Below are 25,958 nucleotides of genomic sequence, written 5' to 3'. Positions count from 1 at the left end.
TGGTTCACTTCACCAACTTTCTCCAGCCCCTGCATAGTTCAGAGCTGGAACCTGCGTGTTGAGTCCGACTGAAAGAGCAAACACAGTGTTCCCAGCTAACAGTGACTTCCTGAGTGTGCGGGTGTCTTCTGTTTTTTGACTTCGCAATTTGAGAAGGTGAAAATAAAAACAAAATGAAAACTCCATGAGCTGAAATACAATGACAATTTCAACAGGACGTTAGATTTCCCCAGCTTCCCTAGTTTGATGCTCAGGGGCTTGTTCCAGTGATTTAAGAGGATTGTATTTGGAAGTATCAGGTTTAACAAATGATTGTTGCCTGCAAACTGCAGATAAATGTGTGAGTCTTACAGATTCAGATTTTTTTTTCATGCCGGCAGCTGTACTCTGTGGAAGCACCGGCCTGCTGTTCCACCGCTTACAATATAACTGTTGGACGGATCGCTGACATTGTGTGCAGATATTCATGGTGCCCAAAGGACGAACAAAATTTTGATGATCCTCTGACTTTTCCTCGCTTGTTGCCAACAGAAGGTTGACATTCGTGGATTAGTTTCCTTGGCAACTGTAGTGCTTTCTGTAGGCACCTTAACGGGTACTTAAGATCATACTCTTATTGAGATCATTCTTGAATACTGACCAGGGGCCTTTATTTACCACAAGTGCAGAAAGTAACAGTTTTATTTGGGGCTTGATTTGGTCTTTAAATCGTATTCTCCATATTTGATGTATTTGATCATATTTTACCACAATCCCTCTTTTTGACCCATAGCCCTGATTCTCTGTCCTCACACAAACACACACTTATTGATGAATTGGGATATTCCAGCTCGTAGCAGGAAACTTTTAGCCAACAGCAGGCTGACTCCTGTTTCAACTCATTATCTGACATCACCTCAAAAGCTGAATTCAGTTCGGCAGCTGTTGGGTACACGTTCATCTTCAAAACCTGCATGCATTGGTTGTTAGTTTGAAAAGCTGTGGCAGCGTATGTTGTTATCGCAGCTCGTCTCAGGTTTCCAGAGAGCTGCTCTTTGTTTGTTTCTCTTTGAGTGTCACTTGTCGTCTTGAGGCTGAATGGTCCCTGATAAACGCAGCAGCTTTATGACAGCAGGAGTTCTGTGAGAAGTTTAAGACCTGGAAATGAAAACCCCCCTGAACAATGTTGGAATTACAAATTTCAGCGGTTGCACAACCTACAAGAAAAAAATCACAAACATTGAATTGTAGTAAATGTGTCAGATTCATTAGTGGGGCATTTTACAGGGATTCAAGAAGATGTCACTATCCAGTAAAAATATACTGTCCTCTGTCACGACAACAGCTGATTTACATGACTCAAAATGTAAATGTTTCAGTAAAGCAAACAGTTCTTTTCTTTTTCCAAAGTCGGCAGCAGATATTCCTCTTACTCCTACTGTTCCTCTGTGTGTGTGCATGTGTGCATGTGTGTGTGTGTGTGTGTGTGTGTATGTGTGTGTGTGTGCGCGCACACAGCAGATTAAGTGATGGTAAAAATGATGGTGTTGTATTTTCACTGTCGTTCTGTTGCAGCAAATCCTCCCATCTTTTTACTTGAGAAGTGTGAAAGCCAGCAGGAGATAATCTGCTTTTCTTTCTCCTCTTCCTCTCAGCTCCTCATTCTCTTCCATCTTCCCTTCTTTACTTCTTGATCCCTTAAACAGTTTTTCTCTGTCTGTCTCTCTCTCTCTCTCTCTCTCTCTCTCTCTCTCACATAAGACATAAATACTTTCGGTCCCATCTCACACTTCCTCTTTTAGTTTGTTTAACTTTTGTTTAATTGGAGAAGAACATGTTTACTCAATTCTCTTTATGTTTCCTGGAGAGCAACATCGTCCTGCTCTGCATGCAGAATGAGGAGTAGATGAATATTTCATGTTCAGGGATTCCTTCACCTTTCTTCCCTCGAGAACAAGTTAGCAGAGCAAAGTGATTCATCTGTAGTCAGCAGCAGCACCTTTCCTCAAACAAATAGATTACTGGCTGTCCGTTAGCGGCATCCATTCGAACATGAGGAGCAGGTGAGAGACTGCACTCAGAGAAGCGCTAAAAGAAACAGGAAGGAAAGGAAAGTAAGAACAACAGAAACAAGAACACCTTGGCCTAGAAAACCCCAAGCTTGTTTCTGAAGTCCAGTAAACAAAACACAACAAATTATTTTTTATAATCATTTTATAATATAATTATCTAAAAGAAAAAGACTGAGTTTGAGGATCTGGCTGGTTATTTTCAGTCACACAAAAATTCCTTGGCTATCATGAGGTCATGGTGGGTTTTGTTTTGGGGTGTATTCAATCTTTAGTTCGGTCCCTTTATAAACTGCCTCCAGTATGTTCTACTGCAGTTTGTGAATTGTTTGACCCAAGAAGCAAAGAAAATGTTATTATTTTAATATTGATAGTAAAATGATAAATGAAATATGACATTAAATCGGAGGAAAATGTAAACGGTAAATGTCTATTTATTTGGCACTTTTCTAGTCGTGATAACCATCACACACATATTGTGTCACACTTTCAGTATCACATATCAATCACACACTAGCAGCACAATCAGTGCAGGGCAGAGGTTTCTACAGACAGGACTAACATAACATTGGAATAACCAATGTAAACACGCTGACTGACTGTGTATTGATCAATAGATCAATCTGTCCTTCAGTTGTCATATGTGTCACTAATGTTGGTTGATAACGGTTGTTAATATAATAACCTTAGTTATATTGTTTGTCTCTGTGATAACTTTGGTTGGCTGGTGATGACGCAGCGAGTAGTGTCCCAATTCTTAGGAGGAGATTTTCTAGCCCTCTCCCTTGTGGCTCCGTTTGAAGGGGGGACACTCCCAGTGAAGGGCACTTCATATCTTAGGGTAGGGCCAAGGGAGAGGAACTGGGACAGGGCCTAACAGTGGCTAACAGTAGTGGGGCTGTAAATTATCTGAAAATACTTGTTCAGGTTGTCTCCCATCTTTTGATAGTGGAGGGTAGATGAATGAAAACATGACCTCGATTGAGATCTAACATGTGATGTTTCTACATGTTTTATTAAAAATCACTCCAAGAAAGAGGATTAGCATTTTGTTTGCATATATCTTTTTTGACCCTTCATATGGAAATCAATGTTTCTAGTTCAGAGACCTCTGTCTCCCTCCCACTGTCCCTTTACTCAGTGCATCAAAACCTATTTCAATTGAGAGTATGTGAGCTCTCAACATTGTGAGGCCTGATGTTAACCTTGACTACCTTTCTTTCCATGTCTGCTTTAGGTTCCATTTCAGTATAATGCTATGAGTATTATATACCTGAATTAAATTTTTAATGGTATGATATGTGGTAGAATACTCCTTGTTTCAAGATCATCTGAAGGAAAGGAGTTATTGAGCTCCATCTCCACTTTGTATCTGTGTTCCGATAGAACCGGGCATGAATGATTTCTTTCTTCCTGTCATGGACCAACCTTGACAAGTATCACACAGGTCCTAACTGAGTCATAGTGATGAGCTGTTGCTGTGAATTTCATCACCCACTCCCATTGTGAGAGGGACAGACCTGCCCCACGCTGTCATGACAGCGGAGGTGGCAGGATGTGTGTTGCAGACAGAGAGTAAAAAGTGAAAAAAGGTGTAACGCTCACAGGTTCCAAACATGAGGAAAAGCCTCTGAAAACCATGAAAGGAAGAAACAATCAGAGTAATGTCTGGTTTCATCTTGCATTGAGGAGGATCTGGAGGAATTACATGGCCCTTACCCTTTGAGTGGTCAGCAAGACTAGGAAAGTGCTTTATACATATAGACCATTTCCCAGTTACTTGAAATACAGCCACACTTGGAGAAGCGGCTAATGGAGCAAACAGGAACAACTCTAGATTTCAACCATTATACACATATCTCTGTTAAGGTAAATCAGAGTAAGTAAAGTAATTAGACAATTGAAAATCTGACTGAGCAGCTCAAATTCAACTGTTATTATTGTGGACAGAGATGTGTAGATATTAGGGCTGTACCAAACTATGACATCAGTTGATTCGTAAAATATCCTAATATTAAGAGAATTAAGTCCTAATATTTTAAGAAAATAAAGAAAAAAACATTCTTTTGCAAATAAGCAGCAAGGAAAACCTGTGCTTGCTGGAGTCCCACTCCGTCTGGAGCCAATATCTTGAACCAATCTCCTTGTTTCTCATTGTTTCTTGAAACATTGTGGATATCACACAGATTGCAGTTGACCACTACTAAACATTTCCTCCTCTATCAAATAGGCAATTTCCTCCAAGTGTGTGTGGTTCTCGCTTCAAAATTGACACTTTCTTTTCCTGTCCTGATACTTGTGATAATGTGGAGCTGATGTGCCGAAAGAGTTTATGCAAAAAGTGTTTTGTTATTTGTGAAACTCACACTAAAGTATAACCTATAGGGATTCATGAATAGCCCTTGTAGGCTATGTGCCAGAATGTAGTTTTGGGTCTTGGCGTTCTCATTTCCTCTTGTTTCTTAGCAGCTATAGACAGATGTTGAGGCAGGTTGTGAGACAGAACCTGAGCCATAGACATAAGGATCAGCTCTGTCCTCCTCACCTGCTCATTTGCTCCGCTAGTAAAATAATGATGATCTAAATTAGCTCATTAAAATGTTTTGGTGTAAGTGATACTGTAAGGAAAGTTCATTTTAATGGGGAGAAGAAACCTTCCTGTCTGACTTTCATAGAGAGTAGAACTTCAGTCCCTCGTACCACATTTTCCATCCAAACTCTGGATTTTTCTGCAGTAGTTCAAAAAGAGGACATTTTCTTTTGAAACTTGTGTGTGTGTAACTGACTGGTTCTTTTTTATATTGATTAGACAGGTATTAATATATGCATGCAGTTCATTGATGGACTCAGCCTCTCATCTCTTCTCTTTCTCTCTCTCTCACACACACACACACACACACACACACACACACACAAACAAAAATTAACAAGAGAGACACACTGTCAATCTCATTAAGTATCTGATCTATGACTGCAGGATACAATAAAGTAAGCAGAGCCACTGTTTCTGGTCATAGTTCTGAACATCAGGGACTGATATCAAAGTCTAACATTGAATGTGGATATTTTGGATCACTGAAGCATTTTCACTTTTCATTCATCTGAGCTTTTGGAAAAATCTGAAAGAAGAAGAATATATTCGACGAACTCTAAGTCTTGGTCAGCGGCACCTTGGTGACGCAGCAGTTTTCATCCACAGATGTGTGTGTGTGTGTTGGTTGTAGCTTGTTAACATCAATCATTCTGTTTCTTTATGCTTCAAGTGTTTTTATCAGCCTCAATAATGCCACTGAACTGTGCAAGATGCAGTCACAAAACCTTTAGGTGGGTAGGTGAGGTCATTTAATGATAGTAATGACTCCATACACAGGAGCTGCTTTCGGACATGAACTGAACACCTGAGATTCTCTGCACCAGGAGGTGCATGTGTGAACGCAAATGTCCAAGTGAGAGCCTCCTTATTATCTGCAGACTTTCTCCGCCTGGCACCCTATTATAAAGCCTGCAGAATCCGATGTGAGAACACAGTGAGGGATTCATCATGAGCGAGCGAGGGGGTTAATGACGCTTCTAACTCAAAAAGAAAAAAGAAAAAGAAATATCTCAGGATGAAGAAGCGCAGCAACACAACAGCCAATGGCAGTGTAGTGCCATTGATCGTGATTCGGAACTTTTACACTGATCAGCTAAAACACTTTTTAATTTGATGTAAAGGTTTCCATTTAAGGATGTAAAGGAAGCCAGGGAAACACTTTGAAGTTTGAGGGAGATATTTGCTTTAAGGTGAACTGGGAGCTTTGCGGACACACTGCTCCGCTTGTTTCCTCTGTCAAGGCTGTGCATGTGTTTCCCAGGAAACCTTTCATGATCCAGCGTTCAGGGCCTCAAAGGCAATGAAAGGAATGAAAGGGGCGAGTGGGCACATGCGTCGAGTTTCTATCCGTCACTCTCGCTTAGGATTTAGAGGAATGGTGGGTGGGGGCTTTACACAGCTGCCATGGTGAACTGTTAATTGAAAGGTCAGTATAAAGGCGTTGCCAGAGGCTAGCTTTTATGATATCTGTTATTGTAGATAATTCCATTAGACAGTGTGCCTTTGAGTGTTCCCAGCCATATTTATTTAGTCCACCTTTGTTTTCAGTGGCTCCCACTGTGAGACTTTCTTTGTTTGAGTTGAAAAGCAAATTAAATTATGTTATTGCTTCACTTTGGTCCCAAGTCCTCTCTGATACGCTTCATTTTATTCCACGTAATTAAAACAATGCTGCATTAGAGCTTGTGTTTGTGTGTGAAATGAAAAGCTTCCACTTTTCTTGCTCACATTTTTATTTGAAAATAAGCTAATATTTGACTTTCTGCCCAGCTGCAGTCATTCAATAAAGACAAATCTCTGATGTAAATCCTCGTACATCAGGATTTTGCTAATTTTGGAAAACTATGGTCGATTTTGAAATGACTGAAGAGGTCCAGTCTTTGTTTGGAGACTTTCTTAGGGACAGATCCACTTTATGTGATTATATTTTAATTAGAAGCCTCTGTTCTCTCATCTCTTTTCTAATTTACTCCATGATGCAAGCTTTAGACACTTCCTTTTTCCCACGTTTGTGTTGTGTCCATTTTTCTGTATAAGCAATGCACTCCAAGGGTTCAACACAAGGAAATGTATTTCTTTACACACATAAATAAATGCCATAGCACCCATGGAAGAACAACTACAGTATTGATGTAGTGTTTTCAGAGTGTGCTCTTACACTCCAGCTCCCTCAGCAACACAGCAGAAAGTTTGACTTGGTGTTTGTATATTAACTATCTCAACTGTTAATCAAATTCTGCTGTTTTATGTGGACAGGAATGAAGTATATGCTTCTTTATTATGTTTCTGTCTTAACATGTTTGTATACAGTCATCCACTGACTGTGTTTATATGGACAACAATATTCTGATGATTAACCTCATTCAGAATAGACATTTTGATTATGTGCTTACAAGAGTTGCCATTGACATGTTACAGAGCATTCACGTCATCATGTCCACTGCTCCACTAAGTCCGATGTTACTTTGCCAGTTTTAAAACTCCAACCTGAAATAGCTCCATTCACAATGGTATCGTATATATCTGGGGTGTTTTCTTTTACATTTTTCCATCTAGTGGGGCGGCTGGGGCTGAGGGGGGCTGCTTTGAGTGGTCATCAAGACAAAAGCATTATAAATCCGGACCATTTACCATTTACACCCAGGGCATGTGCGATCAGGCAGGAGGTAACTGCTAAATGTCAGTCACAAACTTCTGTGAGAAACTCTCATAGGACATTATAATGTGATTCAGATGTAAATACTGGCTGATTACTCCATGGCTTAATAATATCATGGCTTACTTAGTATGATCTAATTCAGTAAATTCAGTAAATGCTGTTCACATGGCAATGACTTATTCAGACAATTGTCTTAAATAGGTTAATACACACACACACACACACACACACACACACACACACACACACACACACACACACCACAAATAAGAGAATAAAAGTTACCAAAAGAATGAAATGGGACACCGGCCTCAAACTTCAGTACAAATGACAAAAATTCAATCTAGTAGAAATTATCTTTCTTTTCATTTTCTAAGACATTGAAAATGACAGTGCTGATTTTCCAATTTCCTCTTGCAAAAAGGTAAGTCTGTAGTGAATTAACTCCTTCAGTTCAGTCCAGCAGCTCACAGCTGAGACGTTCCCTGGGGAGATTAAAGTCAATCTTCAGCCTGTCAGAGGCTGCAGGGATTTCCCAGGAAAGGGGAGCATCTTCCTACAGTATCGGCGTGTGTGTGTCTGTGTTGACTGTAAATTGTACTTGACAACGTTCCATGCAGAGTCTGATAACCGATCATGTCCCACTTTGTCAGCCAAAGTGAATTTAGTGGACGTGAGCACAGCAGGAAAAGCTGGTTTTGCACTTTGCTTATCTTATATTGGAAAAGTCTCAGCAGAACCTCATTAAAGTCATGTTGTGTGTGCACATCTTTATTATTTCCACATTTATCTGCAGTAGTTACTTCAGGAGCATCTGAAATGCTTCGCCTGGTTTTCACTGACTTTTTGGCTTCCTACAGATGAATGTGATTATTATGATACATCGTGAAACTATGAATGTGATAAGAAAAAGTCTTATAAAAAAATTGACTACTAATACATAATAATAAAAAAGCAAATGAAACCTCATGTTATCTTTTAAGTGCCTTCGTTAGTAATGACAAACTAACTATGTTTTAATTTAAACTTCTGTTGTCAAACTGTGACCCCACAGTGGTCTCTGGGGTAATACTCTGCATTATTTTCTAAACTGCACAAAACTGCATTATATTTAATGCAAAAAATCTAAACGACATAACTGTTGATGTTTGAGTCAAAGTAAAGAGAAATGAGAAGTAAACCAGTTTTATAAGCCAATAAGGTACAAGCTGTAATTATCAAAATTGTTAAAAATGTTATTGGAGTGGAAATTACAGTTTGTCCCATTGTGCTGAAAGATAAAATCAGCTCAGAGGTTGATTGAATTTAATGGAGTTCAGGAGAGTGAAGGTCTTAACACTCGTCATCATCACTTTGCGTAACATCTACTTTGAAGATACTTAATGTAAAATGTCTCTTAAAATTCATTATTGAAACAGAGTTTCAGTCTTTTGTCGTTATGTGTATGTTTCCTCTTTCGTATTTCATTCAGAAAATGCAATTTTACTCATGTGAAAGGGTGAATGGGTGGAGGTCACTACTGTAAAGAGCTTCTAAAGTTTGCAGAAGCACAACATAAATAATTACCACTCAAATAGATTAAATGGTACGGTTAAAAACAAGATGAAGTTCACATTATCACCGTGGTGTGCCAATCTATGGTGCATTTTGACAACATATTCTTTATGATTTCGTCATGAGTTACTTTTCTGTATAATGATTCTTCTTTTAGCAACTTACTGTTTCTGGGTTAGGGTTAGGGCACAATTGAGCTCTGCTCTGGTGAACGAAATTAGCAACTCCACTTAGTTTTCTACTTTCTCTATTAGAGTGAAACTTCCCTACAGATGGAGCAGAACATGTTGCACTAATGGAGAGTTTTGGGGGCCTTGTTTATCATAAGATTCAATCTCATAGATGCACTTCTTCCTCATGAACACATGCTATTCACCAGGCTGAAATAAACAATTTCGTTTTCAGACATGAATATCAGTATGTTAACTGGTGCTGCTATCATCAATAACATCATTACCTCTATAAATATCACTTTCATTATTTTCATTAGAGAGCTTAAATATAATGCTTACACTGCTTCTGGTCCCTCTCTCTCTCTCTCCCCTCTTTTCCACCCATCTCTCCCCTCCTCCCCGTTTTTTTCTGCTCACCCCACCGGTCGAGGCAGACGTCCGCCCACACTGAGTCTGGTTCTGTAAGAAGTTTCTTCCATTTTAGGAAGGAGGGAGTTTTTTCTCCCCAGTCGAAAAAGCGCTGCTTATTGTGGGAACTGTTGGATTCCTCTATAATATTTAAGGTCTTGTACTTACAGTGTAAAGTTCCTTGAGATAATTGAGAATGCCCACACAATTGGGTCTGGACTCCAAAGTTTGTCTTTAACACAGGAAATGATCTGGAGAATTCAAAAAGCTGTGGTGCCTGCATCAAGCATTAAGGAAGCAGAGCATGACGTCCTTAGATCTGCACAAGCCACAGTGTTTGGTTTAATGTACGTCGAATATGATAGGAAGTTACTGACTCAGTCATAATAATAATTGTTGCTTCTAGTGGAGTGTGGATCATGAACCTGTTAAAGGTTAACTGGTGTCTCTCAGTTTTTATAAAAGATTGCATACAGAAAAAAACTACATTTTACCATTATCCTGTCATAGGTTTTACTTCAAACTACCTTTAGGTGTAAAGAAGACAGGAATTAAATTGAACGAAGAATAAAAAAAAATTGCACTGAGATGAGAGCTGATATGGCAGCTAACCCTCTCTCAGAAGCTTGACCTTTAAACCTTCAAATATATAATCTCAAACCATGGCTAAAAGAAAGAGCCTATTCCAGAAAGATGCGGCAGCTTCAATCTGCTGCCTGATGGACCTGTGTAAAGCAAGAACGAGTTTGGAATGGAATCAATTTTCCTCTGAAAGCCGCTGATTGAAGCGGCATGTTAAAAAAGTGACTCTACGCAGCCTCTCCGCTCCGCTGTGGATAACGTGGTGATGATTACAGCAGTGGGGTCTTAAATGTTTCTAGATCCATTCTTCATCCTGCAGCCCCTGAGATCAGCCTGGGCAGACAACCCTCTTTCTTTCACAGGGATAAAACTTAAACTCTGTGAAATGTCTGTAATATTAAACACAGTTTTTACTACAGCAACGTTTGATGGAAACATTTAATTTTCCAGGTCCATGATTTCATGATAATTGCCCCTGAGGGTAAATTGAGTAAATATTCATTCCTCATTCATTTATTATTGAAAACTTTACTCTCTGTTAATCAAGTGGAAGTAAAGTCACTCTACATACAGTAGTTTGTTGAAACAAACTTCAGTGTGGATTCCTGAATTGCAATGTCTGTCTGTCATCAACTATAAGATGCATTGCAATGCATTATGCTACAGACATATCCGTTACCAGTAGGATGGATATTGGTTAATTGTTCCTCTAGCACCAACATGGGGTTGACACTTTTGGTCTTGACTGAAATGAGTCAACAGCTGCTGGATGGATTTCCGTCAAAATATATAGGCATTCATTTTCACCAGGGGATAATCAGTATTAGTACTGAAAAAAATGGAATTGGTTTAACATTTGTTTTTATGTTAAACTACCAGCAAAACTAAAAGCATTCCAACCAGCCTCAGATAAACTTGAACTTGTTCAAACTCCTTATTTGTACACATTGTGAAAGCTTACAGATACAGACAAAACAGAGCAGAACCACCAGAAATTGTTGGGGGGCAGTGAAGTCTGACGAGCATAGGACCGAATGAGAAGTTTCAACAATGGTAGGAATTATGAAGGGAGACTTTGTGAGTTGTTAAGAAACTACAGACATCTATAGGATGTTACTTCACCTGGTCACAGGAACAAAGAGTTTAACATTATCACAACCTCTTCCACCATTGCCATGTTTGTTGTTTGTTGATGGGCTGCTGTCTTGTGGATGTACTGCTTAGTAGCCACAGGAACATAAAGGACACATGGAAGAATGTGGGCAGTGTTTGAGATCCCTGTAATGTAAAGGAAGCATAGATTAGCCTTTAAGAATCTCAGCACATGCAAATATGGATTGTGATCATGGTGGTGGATCTTGATAGTAGATTGTGATCGTAGTGGCAGCTGATCATGGATTGTGATCACAACGACATTGCTTAGATATAAAATATACCTACTGACATATACTACCGTTATTGGCAATACCTCTATCATATCAAGTGTCGTTGCTGCTCCCTTAATCTCTGCCAAACAGTTTCTTATGTACAAATACATTGATACGTCTCAATTTATGTTAAACAATGTCTTTTCTAATCAATGTTGTATTTTTGTTGATGTGCTGAGCTACACGCAGCATCTTTTGTACTTGGGTCCGTCCTACAGGAGGGATCCCTCACACGTGGCTCGGAGGTTTCTACATTTTTTGGGGCAGTGTTTCTTACCCTTGCTGAAGGTTGAGGTCAGAGAATGTCAGACTTTGTAAAGCCCTATGAGACAAGTATAATTTGTGAATATGGGCTATACAATTGAAATTTGACCGACTGAATAATTGATGTATTAAAATATCTTTGCTCATTTTAGAAAGGCACAGTTTTCCTTTTCCTGTCCAGTGCCCGCTTCGTAACAAACACTATAATAGTGAATGCTCTTATGCCCATCCAAGTGCCCATGTTGGCATGTGTTGGTCTTAATATGACGTGTGGACAAGCACATTTGTGGTGCATCGATATCTTGAGGCCTCAGAATCAAGACATAAATGCGCCTAAATAGGCCCGTGCACAATGTGCTTACACTCTGCTTGTTATACACACAGATGGTCTGCTCACGCACTTTGCACATAACCAGATCCATTTCATCTGCAGAGACATGTTTTCTCTTACAACCTTTTGATAGTAATCATTTTATTGGTAAACTTAGCAATGATAGAATAAGATATTAAGTACAACCCTTCTGAACCACGTGACTAATGCAGTGACCCCTTACTCTGCTGTTAAAGTAGCAACAGTTGATTTGGACATATCCTAAATGCTCATGTCTTATACACAATAGACCATGAGCTAAGACTGTTAAGATAGAACACTCCTGTATCTGAAGGATACGTCTTAAAGCTGCTGCACACAGAGTCTGACAGGATAAGTAAATTACAGTCTATTATTTTATTTTCACGTTGATGCTCAGCAATGGTTCTACAACCGCTCTAGCATTGATGATAATATTTTACCTAACAAAGATAAAGATAAGGGAGACTAGAGGATAGAGTGACTGGCAGTGTGTTTGAGTTTGGATTGTAAAAATCTTTATCATATAAAAGTGAAGTCAAATATTATGAGCACCTTTATCTGAGGGCTTATGTCACTACGGTAACCATGGTTTGTGCTGGTGACTCAAATAAACTAAATGACGTAAGTTAGCTGCAGAAATGATGCAAACTCATGCTGCTGCTTTACCCAGGATTTAAACATTTCATCAGACACAGATTTCATAGTTTTTTTGTGTCAGATGAATAGAGATAAATTGATAAGACCTTCCTTGAATTGCCATTATTTAGCATTCAAGAGTAAACATATTGAAGAACACAATATGCTGTAAGTAATGTTATTTAGATTTAAACTCCTTTGTGTGTAGACATACCTTCAGTATTGTTAAGATATTTAGTTTTTATCTTTTTATCTTTGCTGCAGTTATATTACACTCTCTACCCCAGGTCTACCTTGTAAAAAAAACTTCTCTGATGCTCCGCTGTTTAAACAATCGAGGTCAGACCAACCAGACATGATTATTTTCAGCTGTGACACTCTTGCTTTTCCCCTCGAGCCTTCCTGCGAGAGTCAGCCAGCGAGCATCTTTCATCTTTCTGGCCAAACGGAAAAATCTTAAACCTCTCCAGAGCCAATTAAGCTGGAATAGTATACATTCTGAGGGTTGGTTCTCCTGCAGCCGCTACTGTACTTGACATCATCTCATGTTGTCAGAGGCTCAAAGTTCATCTTAAAATCTCCACCACTGCTCCCCCAGAGGTGTAAGGCTGCATGAACAGCATCACAAAGTAGAAGTCTGGTTTTAGAGGCAATTATTAATTCTGTTTTAACTACTTAAAACTTTTCAGAGTCATTACATAGTTAGATTCAAACTACTTATTGATGTGTGTGTGTGTGTGTGTGTGTGTGTGTGTGTGTGTGTGCTTTCTCATGGATATACATATATTATATCATAATCTTTAATTTTAGTTCAAGACATCTTTAATTTGCCTCAATCTAAGATGCCTTTAATAAGAATTTGTCAGAATGGTGTTGTAGATATCATGAAATTTTAATTTCATTAGCTAGAATTAAATTGCAGCTATCTGAAGCAAATGAGGATGAAGTTGCTTTTTGAATCAACTGCTGCTTAGCAGTGACTTGTAAAGTCCAGCAGTGGGATATGTTCAAAGTTGAAAATGGCTCACCGATGCCCACGCCGGTCTTTGCCTTTTCATTATCTTCTTTGGGTTAGCTCTAGTCTGCTGTGATTTAGCATTTAGAATATGTTACCGTGAAAATGATTGTGGGTCTTTTTAATTTTTTCGGGTTGTCCTCCCATCCCTCCATGGCAGAGGGCAGAGGAATGATTACATTTTCCTGAAATGTAAGATTTCTTTCCCTTGTGCTCTCAGAGTCCTTTAAATATAGTTTGAATGTGTCGAGCTTGCTGCCATATGTCTCTGACTCGTACCAGTATGGCTCGTGTGTGGCTGCTCTACTCTTCTACTAAAGACCTAGTTGATCAAGTGCCGCTGAGATGGTCATCTTTTTCTTCATCACTACAAAGAAGCTAATTTGAGAGACTATTGGATTCTTTATCACATCCCTGAACACATTGTCTCAGTTTGACTTGATGAACCAGAGTTCTGGGAGTTGCAAACTTCCACTGTACAATCATTGATGCCTCCAGGGAACACTGAAACTTTAGAATTTTTTTTTATATCCTTGCTCTGATCTTTATATCAATATTACTGCAGAGTTTCACATATATTTATTATAATTATTCCTGCTCTCACACATTTTCAATCACATTAGAAGCATTTAATTCACCTCTTTCTCGTCATCTTTTTCATCTTCATCTCACTGCTCCTTCCTTCTTTCCCCTCTTCTTGTTTCTCATCCTCATCATCTGCCTGTATGTCTGACATGACGGAAAGAAGCAAATTGAAAGACATCTCTTTGGAAAGAGACAAAGTAAACTGAACCCAAAGTTGATTTGTTTTTACATCTTTTTTAGGAAAAGCAATCATTAGAGTTAGTATGTTGTGAAACTGATTCATGCAGCATAAGGGAATCCCACTGGTACACCCCCTTAGTGAGATGTTGGTGATAATCTGATTTAATATTTAGTCTCTGGCAGCATCAGTAAACCCTCTGACCTTTGTTTCAGAGACTGCAGATGAAAGTTTAATGATATCTGTGGTGAAATGTCACAGCTGCAAAGTGGAGATAAAAACAAGACAAACAGTGAAGTTAATTAAAACATTAAAGCAGAGACATAATGAAGCACAGAGAAAATTAGACCACTGTCAACAGTTAAACTGTATCACAATTACAATCAATACAATGATCACGGTTATTACTGATGCAAAAATCGAACTAATAATTATCAATAAAAATGATCACAGTATTTTCATTATTAATTGAAGGTTGACCGCTTCTTACTCCAAGTGCAGAAGTTGACCCCAAATGTCAAAGATTGGGAAAAAGTATCATCATTTGTTAGCTATGGCCAGAGATGACCAACAGTTCTCCTACCCCACAATGGGGAAATTTACTTGTTACAGCAGCAGAAAGAAATGAAATAAAAATCATCATTCATCATTATACACAGTATATATAATGATGAATAAATCAATAAATAATAAAATCAACAGTCATGTAACAATTTTGACGCTCTCCACAACAACTCTTATTATAGCCTCCATTATATAGTATCCAGGTGGCCCCCTGGGCCCCCTCTTGGCAGCACCACAACAGATTCTGCTCCTCTGATGTTTTCTAATCACTCACACTTAGAACTGATCTTTATGAAAACCTGCTAAATTCACATTTATGTTCCTGAATAAATGGGACGTCGCTTCTTCTGCAACAATGAACTTCTCTCGTCTACAGGAATGTGTGTGTGTGTGTGTGTGCATTGCACTACTGTCTCTATCGCTCTTCACATGCTAAACTGACGATCACATTTATTTAGTTATTAATCAAATGTTGCATCATTAAATCCGGATCATTCTGGTCAGTTTAATGCTGTTGTCCTGGCTGTGCAAGTCATGTCTCGTGTTGAGTGAGGTGAACCGTGTGCGTGGAAAGTGTGTTTTCAATATGTTTAAATATGTGTCTCAAACTCCTTGAGGCTATCAAACAGACTAAGTAAACTTTCCAAGTGCACTAAACAAACCCACGTTGCATGCTACACCAGCTCACCTGTGTGTGGGACAGTGTTGCTCACTGTGGTTGATGCTGTAAAGTTTTGTAACCTGAGCTTTACACTGTGGTGATCAACCGCGGTTAAATAATTTCATTGTAAAGGTACAGTGTGTAGAATTTGGTGATAGCTAGTGTTGAGATTGCAGGTTGCAGCTGAACACCCCTCACCTCACCCTCTCCTTCCAAACATGAGAAAGAAACTGTGGTAAACTCAAAGGTGTTTAGTTTGTCCAGTCGAGACTACCGGTAAAAAAAACATGGCGGCCTCCTTAGAGAGGGTCCCCTCAATGTAAATATATACATTAAATATATATATAAATATACATTTAAATATAAAGGGTCTTTTCTGGGGTAAAGAAAACTACAATTCATACAATTTAGATGAAACGAACTAGAGAAAACTTCATGAGGATTATTCTACATTAAATCTCTGCCAATAGATCCATTTCACCTAAATCTTACACACTGGACCTTTATCATGGTAATACTAACCGTCGGGACTTGTACTGCAGTTAATCTTGAAACCAGTAACTATTTCATCTCTAGTCAGTAGAAATGTGAAGAAAAAAATGGAGTAGTGTAGGAGGAAGCTTGTATTTTATTCAGCAGATATTTAAAGCATCGCTAGCTGCGATCTAAGGGATTAAATTAGACTAAATTATTTCAACTCTAAGATTGATTTTCATGAACAGGAGGCCACCAACAATGCAACCTCATCACTTTCATAACAGGCCAGCAGCAGGTAGAGGTGTTTTTTTTTTTTTAAGTGAAATGTCTCAATAATTTTGAAATGGATTTTAATTCAGCCCTTTATGCTCTGCAGGATGAACTTTGATAACTTTTGTGACGGAATTATTAACTTCAATATGATCGCCAAATGACTCGGAACAGTTTGGTCCTCAACTTTTGTTGAATTATATAATTTGGTTTTCCTTATAATGACCTTTACAGTCCAAGGGTCAAATTCCATATTAAAGGGATAGTTCACCAGAAAACGAAAATTCACTTATTATCTACTCACGGCTATGCCGATAGAGGGGATGGTGAAGTGTTTGAGTCCACAAAAGACTTTTGGAGCCTCTAGGGTAAACAGCCTTGCACCAAATTTAAATAAAATTCAAGTAAATGGGACTCCTTCTTCAGATGTAAAAAAACAACAGAAAAAAAACATAACATGCCCCCATACTGCTCGTGTGGTGCACAAGCCCTGACATTCATATTCGACTTGTATCATTTACACCATGTTTTAACCCTTAATGTCCTCTGATATCCTCACGCACACACCGGAAAACCTCACACACTCTCTCCCATGGGCATGCGTTTGCATCGTTACTTCCAGTAGTGAAGTTTTAGGCTTATATCACAGAGTAAACACAGATTCAAGTTGATTATGAATTTCGAGGCTTGTGGACACTTGGATGACACCACAGAGGGATGTAATGGTTTTTCTGTTGTTTTATAACGTCTGAAGAGGGAGTCACTTTGGCCGCAACACAGTTTACCCCTGAGACTCCAAAAGTGTTTTGTGGACTCAAACACTTTGGCCACCCCTCCATCAGTGGCCTGTGTTAATGCTCCAGAGCTACATCACTATTATTACTTGCCATTAGGGAATCCTCCTCTAAAAGACCTACAATATACTGTCAGTGATGGACACTGAAGAAGGTGTGGACTCAATTGTGCTGACAATCTCCAGAGATCATGTCTGAAAACGGTATATGATCGGAGAATTGGTTGCCGGCTGCAACATCCTGCAGGTTGATCCTGGCACGTGCAGGGATATTTAGCATCTCACTCTCTCTTTCTGTTCCTCACTCAGGTGGGGTCTGCATCGCCCAGTCTCTGAAGATTCCTCGGGAGCCGAGATCCGGCGAGTTCGACAAGATCATCCTCCGTCTGCTGGAGACACCCACTGCCCGTGCTGTCATTATGTTTGCCAATGAGGACGACATCCGGTATGAACACACGTGCAAACACACATATTATAAAATTAATAATTATCTGTGGGGTAGAAGGAGCTGATTCTGAGATTCAAAGTCGATTTACTCTTCAGCCCTCATCTGAACAAGATAACAGTTGATGGAAGATGGATGGAATTTCATGGTCAGATTTTTTTATTTCACTTTTGCTCAATCTGATTAATTGTATGATCTTTTTAAAACTAAAACACTGAATAATCAATTGATCTATTCAGAAGGACAACTGCTTCCCAAGTGCATCTGAAATGACACACACACACACACACACACACACAAACACACACACACACACACACACACACACACACACACAGTCGATCAGTGTAGCAGCTGATGATTATCTGTAGCTCTGAATCACACAGACAGATAAATCACTCACCCTGAGACCTCACAGAGGCAAGAGGAGACAGATGAGCCTTAAAGGACAAGACTGCTTATCTCTCATGTCTCTAAAAGGAATATACACTGTTTGAAAAACATAGTGGATTAGATTGACAGTTGTGGTTCTGAGTGTGTCCCAACAAAAACACACATCCATGTCTGCCTCAGGAAGAATTGAAATATGATGATATCTAAAGGAATACAAAGTCATGCATTCATAACTCTCACCTAGTAACTATACCTAAGTTATCTTAAAGGTCCAGTGTGTAAGATTTAGGTGAAATGGATCTATTGGCAGAAATTTAATGTAGAATAATCCTTATGATGTTTTCACTAGTTTGTTTCATCTAAATTATGAATTGTAACCAGAAAAAAACCCAGAAAAGTCCCTTTATATTTAAATACTTTATATTTACATCAAGGGGACCCTCTCTACGGAGGCCGCCATGTTTTTGACATTTGTCCAGACTGAACAAACTAAACACCTTTTGAGTTTTATGACAACTAACTTGACTCATAATATTACTTAAAGGTCCAGTGTGTAAGATTTAGGTGAAAGGAATTGTTGGCAGAAATTGAATATAAAATAATCCTAGTGATGTTTTCACTTGTGTGTTTCATCTAAATTATATGAATTGTTGTTTTTTTTACTCTAGAATTGGCCCTTTATATTTAAATACTTTATATTTACATGGAGGGGGGTCCTCTCTGTGGAGACCATCATATTTTTTACCTTCGTCCAAACTGGACAAAGTAAAACCTTTTGAGTTTCCATGACAACTCACCACATGTTCTCTTTCACGTTGAGGAGATGTCACTAAATTCTACACACTGAACCTTTAAATAAACATCAGATGCACTTGTAACCATTCATCCTGCTAGCCATGCCTCCTCTTGCAACAGCCAAGTAGGTTATTTATTACAACTTTTAAAATGCTTGTTCTAGCACTTGTCTCCAAGCATAAACAAAATAAGCAAATAATAGGTGTGAGAGATGGAATTGGTCTGACTGTGTCTGACTTGATCTGCTGATGTTTTGTCTTTTCTCTTTCATTGAGAAGAAAAAAATTGAGGAAACTGTCAACAAACAAAAAACAAAATCTTCTATAATCTCAGCCAAATTATTTAGAAATATATGTGTCTATTTATACATACAATTTATTTCAACAACTGTCTGAAGGAGGTCAAATTGGCTGTGTCTCATCCTCTGTGGAGAAATAAGCAGCAGATAATGGATCTGAATATCCTTGTCAGTGAGGCCTTCAGCCAATCAGAGCAAAGTTGTGTTGTCACAGAGGTAGTTCCCAGGGGCACAGTCTGACTGCAGCTCTCTCGCTATCACAATGTTTTGAAGTCACATGACAGGGTTCTGTATCAGTGGAAAATGTATGACAAAATGTCTAACTGGCAACCATCATGTGGAATGCACCAAATAAAAACCTACTACACCTCTCCTCACACATGGTTGCTCCCAGTGACATCAGCAGTGATGTCACTGGGAGCAAGGGTATAAATACAGGAAGTGTTGGGCAACTTCCTCCTAATGTTTCTACAGTACAAGGTGGGAAAGGTAAGTACAAAGAAATAGAGAAAAGAAAAACTGACCTGAATCTGTTTTTTATTTGATTATGATGGTGTGTGAACTGTAACTTAATGCAAGAGAAAAAACCCAGAATAGTGTGTGTCAGGCAGCTGCAACTTATAGGTGAATGAAAAAGCATGGTGAGGCCCAACAGTACTCTTCGATTAAATCTTGCTGCACCAAATTGCCAACACTCATATCAATTCTCTGAATGTGCCTGATTTTGTATCAAGATCTATGGATTATTCCCCGAGAAATAAAATGTCAAATAATCTAGTTTTATTCACATAATCTTGTTTTCAAACCAACCAACAAACAGACAGTTGTGAAAACAAAACCTCCTCTGCCAATGGTAAAATGGTAACATTGCAATATAGTATAAAGTAGCACAAGTGGAAATGCTCGAGTAAAGCATTGTACTGTATTTGAGGAAAAGTACTTACTATCCATCACTGTTTAGCACCATTTGTCCAGCACTTTGGTTTTTGACCACATGTCTCAAAATCAGTGACATTCCCATCAGCCTCAGCTGCTCTTTGTTTCAGAAAGTCTAGACGGATTCTCTGGTCTCTGATTTTCTTTTTGCTATGACCCTGACAGGCGAATCCTGGATGCAGCCAAACGCAACAACCTGACGGGCCATTTCCTGTGGGTGGGCTCTGACAGCTGGGGCTCTAAGATCTCTCCGGTGGTCCAGCAGGAGCGGGTGGCCGAGGGCGCAATCACCATCCTCCCCAAGAGGGCGTCTGTGGAAGGTGAGACAGGAAGGAAGAAAGGGGGACAGAACAGCCCCTTGTGTGACAAACCTGAGCACATCACTGACATCGAGGGGCAGGCCGTGACTGTAATTATTATTATTTTTTTTGTCTGCAGCATTCGACCGTTACTTCAAGAGCCGTTCACTTTCCAACAACCGCAGGAACGTCTGGTTTGCCGAGTTCTGGGAGGAAAATTTCAGCTGTAAGCTGGGGATGCACGGCAAAAGACCAGGCAGCCCCAAGAAATGTACAGGTACGCATTGGATTTCATCATCGAAGAAAATCGCACAGAAACAAGTTTTTTATTCTTTTCCTCTTCCCTGTCCTTTCCCTTATTGCCTCCATCAATCTATCCATCAATCCATCCTTCATCTCTATTTTTTCTGTTCCTTTTTCTTCTTTACTTTTCTTCACTACCTGCTCTTTTCATCTTCTCTCTCCTTCTTTCCTACTCTCAACCACCATTTAGTGCTCTACCTCCATCTTTCCTCTTTTGCCTCCTTCTTCCCTGTTATTTCTAACTCCTTTCCTTTTCTACTTCCTTTGTCTTTGTCTTTCCTTCTCCCACTATTCCTTTCCTTCTATACATCCTCCTCTTCTTCCCCCCTTCCATCCGTCCTTCAATAATAACTTGTCCCCTACTTTTTTTTATCCTTTTCATTCCTGCCTCTTTGCTTCCTTAACAGATTTCTTGACCTCATTCTTTCCTTCAATACTACCTCTATGTACTTTCTCCTACGTTCTTTACCTCCTTCTCTGCACTGCCTCTCCCTCTCCTTATCTTATTGTTCCTGCTGTGGGTAAAAAGAGACAGTCTCAGTTTCTCCAGCATTTAAAACCCTTTGATGCTGATTTGTGATTTCAGGCTACAAACGCAACGGACTATACTTGACTGAGAGCATTTATCATTTACTCCTCAGCAACACCCCGTTGCATCAAACAAAATCACATCGTGGAAATCTCATGTGCTGATCTGCTCTGTCCCTGAGGTCAAAAGCCCCAAAACTACAAAACCATGATTAGGTTAAAGTCTTAGTTCCAGACTCAGCTGTTGTGAGGAGGCTCGGGGTGATGGCAGGCACACTGCAAATTGTGAGGAGCCATAGGGACTTGTATGGTGAGGACACCTAGGATAATGACGAACAACCACAATCCCATAATACATTTTATAAAGTTTTTTTACACTTAGTTTTAATACTTTTATGCTAAACTCGCTGATTTGTCTGGTGCCAGACATAAAACAAACAAAAACGCCATCAGAAATATTAGGGAAGTATACACAAAAATTAAATGTTATAAAACCGGTCTGTGAAAATTATAAAACTTGTCTTCATCCTCACGACAATTCAGATATTTTTTAAGAGAATAAGAAGTACAATGGCCAGAGGGAGAAGACTGACACAAGCTGCCCTCTCTCTCCTCTCGTCTCCCCACCATTTTTCTTCCTGTTATTGCTGCAAGTGCAGTGCATGATGGTAGATATTGTTTGGTTAGTGGTCACCACCAGTTTTACACTAGTTTTCAAGATGCACTGTTGGATACAATGAGTCACCTTGATGGGGTGAATGTGGCTCAGGAGCAGGGTGTCCACTAAGCAGAATACTGTAGGTTCGATCCCTGTCCCCTCTACTGCTCTGATGGCTGTGATATATGTATGATAGACAAGTGCTGCGCGTAGATGCACAGTATGAATGTGTGTGTGAAGAGGTGAATGGTAAAGCTATTCTGTAAAGAGCTTTGAATGGTCATCAAGAGTAGAACAAAAAAGAGACTGAGATTGAGGCAGGTGAAAAAGGGAATTGCAGTTGTCTTAAAACGATGAAATATTAACGCTACGAGTTTTACAGTTTTTCTCAGGTGGATAAAAGAATTACAGGTTAATAATTTGATATGATGGTCAAAGAGCATGGACTGGTCAAATATAACACTAAGATTTCTGAGATTAGTCTGAATGGCGGAAGAGAGTGAACCAAAAGATTGATGAATTTTGGAAGCTATGCTGTTGGGAGCAATAATGATGACTGCAGTCATATTTTTTTCGGTAGAAAAAAGAATAAGATAGAATTGGAAACACTTGGTACAAGTCCCCCGGATCCCAGGAAGAGCTGGTAAGTGTGGCTAGGAAGAGGGAAGCAATACCATGCGTCGCAGAAGACCATGGATGGATGGAAGTATCTGAAAATTGTACAATATAAGCAACAGTTCTACAGTGTAAACTGCAAACTCTGAATAGAATCACACAACTGAAACAGGACAGACGTCCAACTAGTCACTTAAAATAAGGGACCTTAAACCAGAATGCTTTGGAATCACTCATTTAATATTTAATGCTATAAATTATTTTTAAGCTCAACACATTTGGTAGAAGTGTAAAGCATAGAACTGACAGAAATACTGCACTTCATTACCGAGTAGCTTTTTATACATTGTTTTTTATTCCTATTAGCTGGATGTTAGTACCATGTCTGAAAAGGGACCCTGATCACCTCTTTTTAATCGGATTAAAATCCAGAGAACCTCAGGGACAGTTTTTATATTGTATTTTATCAGAGTTGTGTAGAATCCTCTCCATGTTGCTGAGCTGTATGTTGTTTCTTTGGACCGCTCCAACACTTGACCTCTCCATTTATATTCATGAGCCTGATTTCTGACCAGCGCTGACGGACACTTAAGACGTTGGATAATCATTCTGGGGCCCGAGTGCTTGACCCCACAACACAAAGCACCTGACGGTCTTGTCCATATATAATCCAGTATTCATTCAATCATGTTGAGTGTAGCAATGAATATATTAGTGTTTTTAATCACCGTAAAATACAGGAGACAATTAATCAGTGTCAAGTGAGAGCAGTGAGTTAGGGCAAGTAGGAAGTGCAGCGAAGCAAACTGTTCACATCTGTAGTCCGTCTGAGAGTCAACACTGAGGCCTCTGCCAAAGTAAAGAAAAAAGAACATAGCTCAACTTTTGTCAGCTCGAAATGAAGCGTCATCCAGTGTCGCGTAGGGAATCCACAATGTTGCACTGCTGTGTTTTTACAGTGGCCCAGAACAAACCAAACACTGGATCTAGAGAGGGTGTGAAAGGTGTTCAGCTGGTTGTTAACTGTAACCTAACCACTAGATGTCACTAAATCCTACACACTGAAACTAACGAAAACATACAAGATAGAAAATATGTGACTTACAGTGAATAGATGTCATGTCTTGTTTATCATCATGCTGTGTTTAAAAATAACAGCCATTATTTTCTTTGTTTTGATTCGATGTGATGTGGGTAAAGCTGGGCTTACTAAGTGTCACGGAGAGGTAAAATAGGCTAAGGCCTCAGGCTACACCTTATACTACAGTGCATTTAATTTATGGTGTACTGCTGTGTTTTTACTATGTGATATTACTTTATTATTTTCAGTCAACAGAGGGGAAAATCTTTTTACCGTATAAATAATAAATTGCAACCCAGTGCATTTACTGTGCCTTTGCTAACTAAAAGAGTTCAGATTTGTCACCATGGTAGCTTTACAGAATGCTTATGAAATAACAGCCTCAACTGTATGCTCATCTGTTGCATCTATCCTGTGTAAATGTTTTGGGGGTTTTTAGTCATGATTATCCAAATGTCTAGTTTCCTTCGTTTTCCTTTAATAAAGGGAGCAACAAACTTGTTGATGAGAACCGGTCATAAGTAGATCAAGGTGACGTCGAATGTAACAGTAGGAGCCGTGGCCTACTGCACAAATATATACCGTCAACAATAATTTCCAACTTGAGTGGGTAACAGGGCCCGCCCATGTTTAGAATGGCTCTGGTTACAGAAGTAATTTTCTCATTCATTTTCTCCATTGATGTTGCAAAAAAAAAAGAAAAAGGTTTTAAGCTTGAAACCAGGCTGATCATTTACGAGAGGAGTTGTAAACATTAAATAATTGATTGGGAGCAAGATAATTATTGAACAACGGGAAAAGTAGAGCTACAAAAGTGTGTACATCATTTTTTAAGTGTGACAGAACTATAATCTATTACGAGACGACTTCCAGTTCTTCCTCTTGAATTTAACTGTTTTGATTTTCACCTTTGGACTCATCTTTAAAAAAGACGCAGCATGTCAGAAAGAGAAATCATGGCTCTGTGGTGACCGTCATGTCAAGCTTGGCTATCCGATCATAACAGATTTGATTTATAAACATTTCCATGGTAACGGCGAGCTCCACCAATCTAAGCTGCTATTATACCTAAGGATTGTGGGTAGTGTAGTACTTCTCTTTAACATCACGACTAAAACATGTTTTTCTTAAAATGCAGTTGCTATCATTTGGACTTGTGGCTTCTAAAAGACCATATCACAAAGTTTCACAGCTTTGGATTCTATAGAAGCATGATGTTGAGCTTTTTCCACAGAGTGAATTTTTAAGTTATTCCTATTTCATAGCAGGAGTTAGAATTTGGAATAAAAACTGACTGCAGCACACATACTTTGGGTGCATTCAGGATGAGAAACTTACACACATCAAAAAATAACGTTACATCGTCCAGCAAATGGAATATTTTGGATGTAGATGGACAGATGGAGCCTTGAGAAATGTTTACTTCAAACTTTTGAGTTTTTTAATGCATGTTTTTTAAAATTGTGTAAAAAAATCTATGCTTAATTTCATGATTCAACTTTAATAAGGATACACAATACCTGATTAGGGAAAAGAAGAAAAAAGTCAGCTGGTCTGATTCTTGTTGTTTCTACATGAGTGATCTTTTTTAATGTTGCAATGGTTTCAGGCCTCAGTTGATAGAAGGTCTAAAAGCTTTTGAACTGAAGTAAAGTCTTCCTCGGCTCTCTGGTCACGTCCGGCCCTCCTCTGCTGAGTCTCCCAGTGCTGACTGCACAGTCCCTGCGCCGGCATGTTGTAATCCTGCCTGATTCAGGAGGACTTTCTCTGTAGAACAGAGGGCCACCGAGGTCCAAATCCTTTACAAACATGTCCGACACGCGAAATGGGATTTGTGCAAGGTGTTGGGTTGATGTGGGCGAGCGTCAGCCTCCCGCCGGCAGCAGACAGAAGTGAAACAGCAGAACAACAGTGTCAGCGCTCTGAGAATAGCTGCCATGTCCCAGCTGCTGCTCTGATAACGCTGTCTTTACCTGAGCTCAGTGGACAGCTTTGATCAGTCTGCTGCTGTCAGGACGCAACTCTCAAATGATTGTGTTAGAGGCTGCAGATTGAGTTTTGAAGCTGCAGCAGAGTCATCACACAAAGTGACAAACAGCTTAGTAAGCAGGTCGGCATCCCTCCTCTGCATGGGTGTGTGTGTGTGTTTGCAGAGTGGAGCTGGGAGTACTGACAGGCTGCAGGTGTGTGTGTCTACATTGTGTTTTGAGGTGTAAATGATCCCTCATTGTTGTTGTACTGGTAAAGTTCTGTTAAATTCTGTTGTGTGTGTGTGTGTGTGTGTGTGTGTGTGTGTGTGTGTGTGTGTGTGTGTGTGTGTGTGTGTGTGTGTGTGTGTGTGTGTGTGTGTGTGTTCTTACCTGGCCAG

At 39.4% G+C, this 25,958-nt stretch overlaps 1 protein-coding gene across 2 annotated transcripts in view; it reads left to right on the top strand.

The window, feature by feature from the left end:
- grm8b (glutamate receptor, metabotropic 8b) overlaps positions 1–25,958 on the top strand; it is a 120,094-nt gene that overhangs the window by 51,236 nt on the left and 42,900 nt on the right. For both annotated transcript variants that reach the window (XM_069528450.1, XM_069528451.1), the window contains 3 exons: positions 17,549–17,684; positions 20,272–20,426; positions 20,545–20,682. In XM_069528450.1, coding sequence (XP_069384551.1) covers positions 17,549–17,684; positions 20,272–20,426; positions 20,545–20,682 — 429 coding nt within the window. The remainder of the gene's footprint in view (positions 1–17,548; positions 17,685–20,271; positions 20,427–20,544; positions 20,683–25,958) is intronic.

The sequence above is a fragment of the Paralichthys olivaceus genome, chromosome 7 (assembly GCF_024713975.1).
Source record: "Paralichthys olivaceus isolate ysfri-2021 chromosome 7, ASM2471397v2, whole genome shotgun sequence".
Taxonomy (NCBI): domain Eukaryota; kingdom Metazoa; phylum Chordata; class Actinopteri; order Pleuronectiformes; family Paralichthyidae; genus Paralichthys; species Paralichthys olivaceus.
The sequence above is the reverse complement of the archived record's forward strand: the minus strand, read 5'-3'. Positions and strand labels throughout refer to the sequence as shown.